The following is a 12,076-nucleotide window of genomic DNA, read 5'->3' on the forward strand; positions in this document are numbered from 1 at the left end:
AGGGCTCTGTATAGGAGTTAGGACTCTTGACTTGTTTTTTATTCACAGAGCCATTGCTAGTGAAACATTTGGCATAGACCACCTTTATTTATTTATTTATTTATTTAGAGACAGATTTCACTCTTGTTGCCCAGGCTGGAGTGCAATGGCACAATCTCGGCTCACTGCAACCTCTGCTTCCCGGATTCAAGTGATTCTCCTGCCTCAGCCTCCCAAGTAGCTGGGATTACAGGCATGTGCCACCACGCCTGGCCAATTTTTTATTTTATTTATTTATTTATTTTTTGAGACGGAGTCTCGCTCTGTCACCAGGCTGGAGTGTAGTGGCACGATCTTGGCTCACTGCAACCTCTGCCTCCTGGGTTCAAGCGATTCTCCTGCCTCAACCTCCTGAGTAGCTGGGACTACAGGCATGTGCCACCATGCCCAGCTAATTTTTGTATTTTTGGTAGAGACGGGGTTTCACCATGTTGGCCAGGATGGTCTTGATCTCTTGACCTTGTGATCTGCCCTCCTTGGCCTCCCAAAGTGCTGGGATTATAGGCGTGTGCCACTGCACCCAGCCTAATTATGTATTTTTAGTAGAGATGAGGTTTCTCCATGTTGGTCAGGCTGGTCTCGAACTCCCAACCTCAGGTGATCTGCTTGCCTCAGACCCCCAAAATGCTGGGACTACAGGCCTGAGCCACCGCGCCTGGCCATGGAGCACCTTATGAAGTGGTTACTGCAGCTATTTGCATAGTGTGTGTGTGTGTGTGTGTGTGTGTGTGTGTGTGTGTGTGTGTATGTGTGTGTTGTCCAAGACCAATTGCTTCTGGCTCTACAGAATCACCTGTGCTCTGTTTCTATAAACCAGTTGTATTCTCTTTCCTTCTTATTTCTATTTGTATTTGTTGTTTTGTTCTGATCAGGTTGGGAGAATTCAAGCATTTTCTTGAAGCAAAACTACATGAAATGTGTATTATGATCCCATTTCATGTAAAAAATATACAAATATAGCCATATGTGTACACATACATAGAAGATTTCTGTAAGAATACATAGGCAGCTATTATATTAGGTTCCTTTGGAAAGTGGAGGTGGAGGAAAGCCTGAAACATATTTTTTGCACAGTAGGTAGAAACATATAGTGACCTCCTATGTCGCCATCTCCTAGCTTCAGCAATGATCAGTTCATTGCCAGTTAACTCAGCTTTAATAATTGTCTGTTCATCTGAAACAAGAAAAGAGACTTTTAATTTTATTTTTATATACATTTGAATTATTTTCTACTGTGAGGATATATTATTTTGATAATTTAAAATCTGAATTAGAAAATAAGTTCAAATATTAAAAGGAAATGCAGTGTGTTATATTTCATTTTTCTTGTTTTTGTTTTTTTCTTTTAGACTCAGAGTCTTTCAAGGGTGTGTGATAAAGAGTGACTTTCCCTGGGTTCTCAGATCCCCAAGGACAGATATTGGCTGTTGCAGAACATCTGGAAAGGAGGATAGCCGTAGTTTAAAGCACATCTATGTCAGTACTGTTGCCCAAATCACAGGCTCACACTGTCAGCCGCACTATTTGGCTTGCTGTGTTTGTTAAACTGTTTACTTTGGCTGAGATTTATGACGCTGTTTTAAAATGAGAATATGTGGTTTCAATCTCCCCTTTGTTCCCTGAGTCCCACAATCTGCCACAGTTCTCTGCAAGCTATTTTTGAAAAACAATTTCTACATTTCTTATCAGATGGACAGTGATTTTGCAGGTATTATTAACACCCTGCACCCAGTAATGTTTGTTCTCTTAGGGCTGGAAGAGGAAATGGTCTGATGCAATTTCAGCAGCTGGTTAGCTGCACAGGAATAGAACATTACAGAATCACCTTGAATCTAAAGCCTGTGAACCAGCTGTCTGAGATAAATAATAGGAAGGTTTTTTTTTCTTAATTTATATTTCATAGCCAGTGGGATTGAAAATGCAGCTAAAATACAGATGGTCACTTCCCAATGGTTTAATGTGGAGTGATTGGGACTCTGTTGCTCAGAAAACTATTCTATCTATGCTTCCTACCATGCTGAATACATAATATGCACGAATTAACTTTCACATCAATGAGATTTCTATCTCCTACTATTTGCTATGCACTAGAATTGCAACAATAAATAAGCAACTCTCCTTTAGTATCCCTGATGTCATCTAGTTGTAATACAGTTCGATGAAGGCTTTACTGTTGGCGCTAAAATATTGTGGGACAATAGAGGAGAGAAAAGGCTGTTTTCTGGCTTTGGAAGGCTGGGAAAATGTTCACAGAGGAGGTGCCCTTGAAAAGCTGACCCTTGAAGATAAGTCAAATGGTTATGAATTATTGAAGGCAGGAAGAAGGAGCATTCTAAGCAGAGGCATGCAGGGTGATTAGCATGTTCAGAGGCTGAAGAAGAGTTCAGAATATTCAGAGTACAAAGCAGGAATGCATGTGATTGGGAGGTGAAAGAGACAAGGAAGCTCAAGAGGGGATCTAGGGTCAGGGTGGAAGGCCTCCTTCCTTAGCTCCTGGGTAGGTGAGGTTCTTTTGGATCCAGGGAGTCGAGTCCCACTCAGCCCCCTGAGGGGATTGGTAGTGTCTTGGCTATTATACGAGTGCACATGGCTTGGAAGAGGAACTGGAAAACTCTAAGGATCTGAGGAACTCCTGCAGCTTGTTCCTCTTGCATCCCTCATTTGCTGCTTCAGGGGCTTCCTGCTGCTTTCTTGGCTTCTCTGTGCTGCCCCCACTCCCCTCTCCTTCCTGAGGGTCCAGTTTCCTCGATGACTTTTAGCACTGAGTGTTTTTTTTTGTTTTTTTTTTGAGACAGGGTCTTGGCTCTGTCACCTAGGCTGGAGTGCAGTGGTGCAATCTCAGCTCACTGCAACCTCCATCTCCCGGGCTCAAGGGATCCTCCTGCTTCAGCCGGCGTAGTAGCTGGGACTAAAGGCATGTGCCACCACACCCAGCTAATTTTTGTATTTTTAGTAGAAATGGGGTTTCACCATATTGGCCAGGCTGGTCTCAAACTCCTGACCTTGGGCAATCCACCCGCCTCGGCCTCCCAAAGTGCTGGGATTACAGGCATGAGCCACTGCGCCCAGCTGAAAATAACATCATTTCTATTAATGTCCTTATACATTCATTTGTTCACCAAATATTAAGTATTTGCTGTGCCAGGCAAAACACATATGTGTGCAGTGTGAAAATTTTTATCTCTTTATTGGGATAGTTTTTCTGGAATTATACAATTTTCAAAGCTCATTTTTAGAAGTCTGTGTTTCTGACTACAAAAGAAAAAAGATAATAGCACAGTTCTTATAGATTTTAACCCCTGGTGACGTGTCTAAAAATATTGAGTTCTAGGCTATATCCTGGATCCAAAATTATTTCCCCCCCATCATACTCAGTTTTCTTAAACATGGAAATGTACCAGGCCCCAGTGGGACAGTAGGAATAGTGTGTAGTGCTTCTCCCCTTCCACCCTTGCAGGGAATTGGTGGAAATCAGGAATGTTCAAGAATTAGCCCTAAGCTCAAGGGTCATAGAAGGATAGTAACTGAAAGGTTCTATTCTGTAGTTTTTTTGTGTTTTTTTTTTGAAACAGGGTCTTGCTCTGTTACCCAGGCTGGAATGCAGTGGCATGATATCGGCTCACTGCAACCTCTGCCTTTTGGGTTCAAGCAGTTGTCCTGCCTCAGCCTCCCGAGTAGCTGGGACTACAGGCACACACCACCACGCCCGGCTAATTATTTTGTAGTATTTAAAAATAAATAGGCTGGGTGCGGTAGCTCAGGCCTGTAATTCCCAGCATTTTGGGAGGCCAAGGTGGGTGGATCACCTGAGGTCAGGCGTTTGAGACCAGCCTAGCCAACATGATGAAACCCCGTCTCTTCTAAAAATACAAAAAATTAGCTGGGCATGGTGGTGGGCACCTGTAATCCCCACTACTCGGGAGACTGAAGCAGGAGAATTGCTTGAATCCACGAGGTGGAGGTTGCAGTGAGCCAAGATTGCACCACTGCACTCCAGCCTGGGCAACAAGAGTGAAACTCTGTCTCAATAAAAAAAAAAAAAAAAGATAAATACTATCTAATAATTCTTTTAGGTTGGAAAGTTTACAGGAGCTAAAACTCTTTTCTTGGCTCATAATATATTCCTCCTCCTACTATATATAACAAATTACATAGTAGCTTGTTCCACATTTTAATTTCTAAGTAAATTGGTCTTCATTATTCTTGGATTCCTGACAGACATCATATCTAAGAATTAATATTTTGCATTCTGCCACTCTGAGCATGTTAAACAAATTACTCAGTGTCGTTGTCACTGAATTAATTAGAAGGATTCATGGGATGACTTTAGCACACCCTATGTAAACTTGTTTTTTTTTTTTTTTTGTAAGCTGGTGCTTAGTTTTTATTATTAATAATTACAACTCTATATAGGTATCATTTGTGGTTTTAGAATTGACTGCTTCAGGGAGTTATGAGGATTAATGCCCATAAAGCAGTTCAAACTGTCCCTAGCACATAGATGCATAAGATTATCTTCATTTTACCAGTAAAAACTCTGATTGATGCTCAGAGGTTGTAGAGTTACTGGCAGCACTAGGGTGAGAACCAAGTCTTTGTATTCCTAATCCCGTTTTTCTCATTATCCTCAGAACTGACATTTTGGGATGAAATCTGTGATAGTCAGAAATGAACAAATCTGTGTGGAGTGGAAATGTAGCAGGCCCTGGTGGGACAGTAAGGATAGTGTGTAGTGCCTCTCCCCAGGAAGTACTTCAGACCCAGGAAGAGTTGGAGGGTCTGCACTTCCTGAAACACCATCCCAGAACATGGGCCGGTTGTCCAAAGGAAGAACTGAACCTCATTGGCTTGCTAGGAAATACTCCTGCCACCTCTTTTGTTCTGAAGATCACCTAGGTCTTCCCTGGAATTGTGTGCTGGAGGCTATTTTAGTTGGTTTTGTTTAGACTTATTATGTATATTGAGGTAATATTATAAATTAATTTAGTGGCTTAAAAAATCTCCATATCTATTAACTTCTATCTGCTGTATTTATTTATTTGTTTATTATTTATTTATTTTTGAGATGAAGTCTCTCTGTGGTGCCCAGGCTGGAATGCAGTGGCATGATCTTGGCTCACTGCAACTTCCGCCTCCCAGGCTCAAGTGATGCTCCCACTTCAGCCTCCCAAGTAACTTGGATTACAGGTGTGTGCCACAACACCCAGCTAATTTTTGTATTTTTGTAGAGACGGGGTTTTGCCATGTTGCCAGGCTGGTTTGAACTCCTGAGGTCAAGTGATCCTCCCGCCTTGGCCTCCCAAAGTCCTGAGATTATACGTGTGAGCCACCATGCCCAGCCTATCTGCTTTAATTGCTTTTTCTTCTTTGTTTTATTGAAGTATTTTTTCAATAAGAATTTCATTTTTCAGTTATGTGATTTATTTGTCCTGACAGCTTATAATTTACTTGATAATCTATCTGACATCCATTTATTTTCCAAGATCTATATCTCCCTCTTCATAATTATTTTATCTTTGATTCCTTATTTTCTTGACTTTGTGTTCTTTTTAAATTGTTTTTAAATTTTTTATAGTTCAGAACACTTTAAGAAAATTGTCTGTTTCTTGAATTGTGTTTTCTTTCAGACAGGGTTCTTCTTATCTACTGAATGCTCTCTTTTTCCCTTCCCTCTGTTTTTCCTTTCTTTTCTTTTTTCTTTCTTTTTTTTTTTTTTTTTTGGTATTATTTATTTTTGCTTCACAGTATCACATAGCTGTTTGCTTTTTCCCATGATGTTTATGCTTAATGCAGACAGTTTTGTTCATGCTTTCAATCTGTCCATACTCCATCTGTGCTCGGAAATAAAAGCAGGTGACATCTCCTTAGCACCTTCCTAAGTCATCTCAGAATGTCATTTTCCCCTCTGAGCTAAATTTGATAGCTAATTATTTGTTCCATTGTTTTACAGCTTAAGGGCTCCTGGTGATGGAAGGAGAGAGTCTTGCTTCTGAGGTTTTGTTCAACTTCCTGTCCTAGGGTTCGTTTCACATAGTCAGAGATGGATCCCACTGCTATGGAGGGATATTTTTGCCGCTGCAACAGTCCCCAAATTTATTATTGAGTTTGGGAGGCTTCACTGTTAGAGAAAAGGTCTAGTTCTTCATCTCCTTCATTGCACCTATCTTTCCCCAACAGCCATTTCGACTGTCTCCTAATCAGGAGACAGAAAACTCAGTTATTTATGGTTATTTTTTCTTCAGACTTTGGGGTTATTAATGAAAATTCTGAGGGTTTCATTGACTTAGCAACAAGGCTTCTGGGTGGTGAGAGTCTACTTGCCTTACCTTGCCACTCTAAAATCTCCTGCTTATTTTTTTGGCTGCTACTTTATTTACGTTTTCATCTTTTCCCTTTATTCAAAAATTACAAAGCCTTTTTTTGGTTATTTCAGTGGGTAGAGAGTATTTTAAGTCTAATCTACCCTATCAGTAATACAGGCCTAAATCACTTTATTATATCATGATTCCTTTTGTTTGTTTGTTTATTTTTATTTTATTATTTTTTTCTTTCCAACTTTTATTTTCGTTTCAGGGAATTCACGTGCAGGTTTGTTACATGAATAAATTGCATGTTGCAGGGGTTTGGTGTACAGATTATTTTGTCACCCGGGTAATGAGCATAGTAGGCAATAGGTAGTTTTTGGATCCTCACCCTCCTCCCACCCTCCACACTCAAGTAGGCCCCTGTATTAGTCCATTCTCATGCTGTTAATAAAGGCATACCTGAGGCTAGGTAATTTATAAAAGAAAGAAGTTTAATGGACTGTCAGTTCCATATGGCTGGGGAAGCCTCATCATCATGGCAGAAGGCAAAGGAAGATCAAAAGGACTTCTTACATGGCAGTGGGCAAGAAAACTTGTGCAGCGAAACTCCCATTTATAAAACCATCAAGGCTGGGTGTGGCAGCTCATGCCTGTAATCACAGCACTTTGGGAGGCCGAGGTGGGTGGATCACTTGAGGTCAGGGGTTCGAGACCAGCCTGGCCAATATGGCAAAACCCCATCTCTACTAAAAATACAAAAAATAGCTGGGAGTGGTGGTTCACACCTGTAATCCCCACTACTTGGGAGACTGAGGCAGGAGAATTACTTGAACACGGGAGGTGGAGACTGCAGTGAGCCGAGATTGCACCACTGCACTCCAGCCTGGGAAACAGAGTGAGACTCTGCCTCAAAAACAAACTAACAAAAATAATAAAAACAACAACAACAAGAACAAAAAAAACCCATCAGATCTCGAGATTTATTCATTACCACGCGAACAGTATGGGGAAAACTGCCCCATGATTCAATTATCTCCACCTGGCCCTGCCCTTGACACATGGGGATTATTACAATTCAAGGTGAAATTTGGGTGGGGACACAGTCAAACCATATCAGCCCCAGTGTCTATTGTTGCCTGTTTACTTTTTTTTTTGACACAGAGTTTTGCTCTGTCACCCAGGCTGGAGTGCAGTGGTGCAATCTCAGCTCACTGCAACCTCTGCCTCCCAGGTTCAAGCAATTCTCCTGCCTCAGCCTCCTTAGTAGCTGGGATTACAGGCGTGCACCACCGTGCCTGGCTAATTTTTGTATTTGCAGTAGAGACAGGGTTTCACCATGTTGGCCAGGCTGGTCTCGAGCTCCTGACCTCGAGTGATCCACCTGCCTTGGCCTCCCAAAGTGCTGGGATTACAGGCGTGAGCAACCGTGCCCGGCCTATTGTTCCCTTCTTGATGTCCATGTGTTCACAATGTTTAGCTCCCTTTTAGAAGAGAGAACATGTGGTGTTGGTTTTCTGTTCCAGCATTAATTTGATTAGGATGCCAATTAAAAACATTTATGTAGTTAGGGTTTCTTTTTCTTTGTCTGGCTACTTCTGTTTGCTGTTTTTTGTGTTTTTTTTTTTAATTATTTTCCTTAATATGAAGAAAGGGAGATTTTGTGCTTCAGTTTCACTCCACCAGCTTTACCAATGTATAATCTTTACAGTTCCCATTTCCTACCTGGTCCTTGGCAAATGAAGGCTAGTCTGGCTCCAAGCACATGGGTTGAAGTATCTTCTGGAACACTTAGATAAACATGATGATTCAGGTGCTCTAAAAAAATCACACAACTAGCTTTCCCTAGAAGAGGAAGCCCTAAGGACTCAAAGTGTCTGCTGGCATCAATGTAGGTTCCTTTCTTTTTTAGCTTAAAACATTAATCCTAATGTACTAACCTTCAAGTTTAATAAAATATATCCCCCATAAGGTTGTCAGAAAATGCAGAGTGCCCACTAAAATTTGAATTATAGATACAGTATAATGAATTGTTTTTTTAAAGTACAAGTACATCCCATGCAATATTTGGGTCATGCTTTTCTACACAATGGTTTGCTGTTTATCTGAAATTCAAATTTAACTGGGTTTCCTGTCTGGTTTTTCCTTCCTAAACCTGGCAGCCCTACTCTAACACCACCATCTTATGAGAATGTTTTCTGGGTCTATTGGATACCTCTCCTTTAGTATTTTCCTGATATCACTGATATCCTCATCTCTGTTACTAGTGGATTCATTGCTATGTCCTTTCCTTAGCCAATCCTATAGTGTGACTTGACTCTTAAGTTTTAGATAATAAATATTTGCAGATGGTAGAACATTGTACAGTAAGCATCATTAACATTTATTCCCAATTATTTAGCACTCAGCTAAAGAGCAGTAATAAAGCACATAAGGTAATCTTTGAGCAACCAAAATAGATGTCATAAATTCCATGCCCAAAGTGCTCATTTTCTTTCTTCGTAGATGTTCATATCAGGCTTTTGCTCAAAATATTTTAAATCCTAAATACTGACTACTTAGCAGACCATGGCAGAACAGAAACAGCAGATTAGGGGAACTGCTTGAGTTTAGGAACAAGGACAACAAGTGCATATCACAGCAGGACAGGGAAAGAAGATAGGAGAATGAGAAACAGACCCTATGAAGTTCTGGAACCACTGGGTGCAGAGTACATAGCTCTGGCAGTTTACGTGGTCTCTGAAGGCACCACTGTGGCAACATTCCATGCCATGGAGCCACAAGCTAGCATTCAGCTTGAGGGTGTATTGGGACAATATTGGTATTAGTAACAGATACCTGAATAAACTCACTAAAGCACAGGGAATGTATCGATTCATATAATTTAAGCCCCGGTTAGGTGGCTTCATGAACTGTTGAATTCAGGTGCTCAAACAGGGTTGTTTGTAATCTCTCTGTCTCTCTCTTTTGTCTCTATCTCTTTATCTCTATCTATCTGGTCCACTTTGCTCTGTGTTGTATTTATTTCTAGGCCGGTTCTTCCTTTATGATGGCAAGTGGCTAGTAGTAGCTCAAGACGCATATATACATATATATATACACATATATATTATATATATACACATATATATATTATATATATTTTAAGACGGAGTTTCACTCTCGTTGCCTAGGCTGGAGTGCAATGGCACGATCTCAGCTCACTGCAACCTCCACCTCCCGGGTTCAAGCGATTCTCCTGCCTCAGCCTCTTGAGTAGCTGGGATTACAGGCACCTGCTACCACACCTGGCTAATTTTTGTATTTTTAGTAGAGATGGGTTTTCACCATGTTGGCCAGGGTGGTCTCAAACTCCTGACCTCAAGTGATCCTCCTGCCTTGGCATCCCAAAGTGCTGGGATTACAGATGTGAGCCACCACACCCTGATGTATGTCTCTAGTGCCTAGAAGTACCTAACAGGCAGGTAGTAGACATTCATTAATATTTGTTATATGAATGAATGACCACAAGTAGGGTGGGCCCTGAACAATTTGTGATAAACAGGGTGCACTTTGTTTCAGCACATTTCTAGGGTTTTTGTTTGCTGGTTGAAACAATAACCCCACTGGAGAGAGAAAAAGCAGGGAGTGAGGCAGAGTAGGGGATGGAGAGCTTTTCTCACTCTCAGGAGTGGCAGGAGAGTTCTGGGTTGGCTGTGATTGTTTCACCCTCATATTTACCTCTGTCATCTAGATCAGAGGCTGGAGTCACTTTCTGGAGCCTTTGAACTCTGACAGTATGGAAATCACCAAGCGAGCTAAAGATGTTCAATGACACTCTCATGCCTTTAGAACTTCTGTTATGTTATTACTCTCTGGGATTGGTTTAATAATTTGTGCTGTCATCAAGATTTCCAAAGTAATTGCTAATTTTTCTTTCAGGCTCAGGCTGCATGAAGAAAAGGTTATTAAAGATAGACGTCATCATCTCAAGACCTACCCAAACTGTTTTGTCGCAAAAGAACTGATTGACTGGCTGATTGAACACAAAGAGGCTTCCGACAGAGAGACGGCAATTAAACTCATGCAGAAATTAGCAGACCGGGGCATTATTCACCATGGTGAGTGCGGTGGCGAGTCAAGGTGACTTGAGAGAAATAGAAGGACTAAATCTTTTCATGAACATACCCACTTAAGAAAGAAAACATTTTGCTTTATTTTATCTCCAGTGTACCTCTCCCTGATTGCATTTTCTTCCTCCCTCTGAGAGGCATTTGGGTTCTTTCTTTCTTTTTTTTTTTTTTTTTTTTGTATTTTTAGTACAGACCGGGTTTCACCCTGTTGGTCAGGCTGGTCTCGAACTCCTGACTTTGGGTGATCTGCCCACCCCAGCCTCCCAAAGTGCTGGGATTACAGGCGTGAGCCACTGTGCCTAGCCGGCATTTGGGTTATTTCTATGTACTGCTTTATACCTGTCTGTATATGCATCTTTAAGGAATGCATCATATTGTTTTAAAAGTTTTCTATCATTATAGAAGTGCATATTTATTCTTTTGCAACTTGATCAACACACTGTGAGCTTCATCCACGTTGATAGTATATGTCTTATTTGTTATTTTTGCTGTTGTGTAATACATATGTATAATTATGCCACTATACATTTTTCAGTGGGCGTTTACATGGTTTCCAAGTTTTTGCTGTTACTCTCAGTGGGTTCAATGAAGATTCACCAACATGTCTTCTTGAAATCTCTCATCCTGGCCTTGACCTTTGCACATGCCATCGTTCTCTTGGAATACCCTTTCCCCTCATTTTTTGCCCAATTTCGATTCATTCTTCAGGTCTCCACTTACATGCAAACTCTTCAGGGAAGCTTTCTTTTTCAAAAGTTGTGTCACTGTGTTCCTGGGGCACTGGGTACTCTTCCTTTGGGCTCCCATTGCACTCTCTCCTTACCTCTGTAGCCTTATCATACCGTATTTCAATTACAGTTAACATTTCTCCTTACCTCACTAGATTTCATATTCTTTGAGGCTGATGCATGCCCCAATATGCTTTAGAAGAATTTGTGGATTGCATGATGAATTGAATTATGTGAACTTCCTAAAGATGGTGATGATGATGATGATGATGATGATGATGATGATGATGATGATGATGATGATGGTGATAGTGATAATAATAGCTAAAAATACTGAGGACTTACTCTGTACCAAGTACTATGTAACTGTTTTACAAGTATTAGCTCATATGGTAGATATTTGCATGCATGAAGAATTTGGTAGTGAAATAATTCTTAATTAGCATCATGCTTCACTTGAGTAATTAAATAATAGCGATTTTTTTCTCATTTGCTTCTCTGTGCATATTGTGTTTCAGTGTGTGATGAGCATAAGGAATTCAAGGATGTCAAACTCTTCTACCGCTTTAGAAAGGATGACGGCACATTCCCATTGGATAACGAAGTGAAGGCCTTTATGAGAGGACAGAGGCTATATGAAAAGTATGTTCCACATGAAATCCCCCCTGTAATCTTGACTTATAGAGAGAAGCAGAACTGTGCCAGTCTCATTATGTTGGTTTCAGCGTGGCTCTTCTATGTGGGCTGGTTACATAACTGTTCTTTTCCATATGAGAAAACTATCAAGCATTTGCTGTCTCTTTGCCAGAAAATAAGTCAATTTCATAAGGTTCTTAATAAAGAATTTACTTAAATCTTATTTTCTGTATTTAAGTTGATTCTACAAAGCTCCAGA

At 40.7% G+C, this 12,076-nt stretch overlaps 1 protein-coding gene across 3 annotated transcripts in view; it reads left to right on the forward strand.

Moving 5' to 3' along the window:
* DEPTOR (DEP domain containing MTOR interacting protein) overlaps positions 1-12,076 on the forward strand; it is a 190,380-nt gene that overhangs the window by 47,454 nt on the left and 130,850 nt on the right. For all 3 annotated transcript variants that reach the window (XR_010141294.1, XM_009244060.4, XM_063726797.1), the window contains exons 2-3: positions 10,263-10,441; positions 11,700-11,823. Coding sequence is in view for 2 of the 3 variants with exons in the window: in XM_009244060.4 (XP_009242335.2) it covers positions 10,263-10,441; positions 11,700-11,823 (303 nt within the window). In the remaining variant the exon portion in view is untranslated. The remainder of the gene's footprint in view (positions 1-10,262; positions 10,442-11,699; positions 11,824-12,076) is intronic.

Source organism: Pongo abelii, chromosome 7, assembly GCF_028885655.2.
Source record: "Pongo abelii isolate AG06213 chromosome 7, NHGRI_mPonAbe1-v2.0_pri, whole genome shotgun sequence".
Taxonomy (NCBI): Eukaryota; Metazoa; Chordata; class Mammalia; order Primates; family Hominidae; genus Pongo; species Pongo abelii.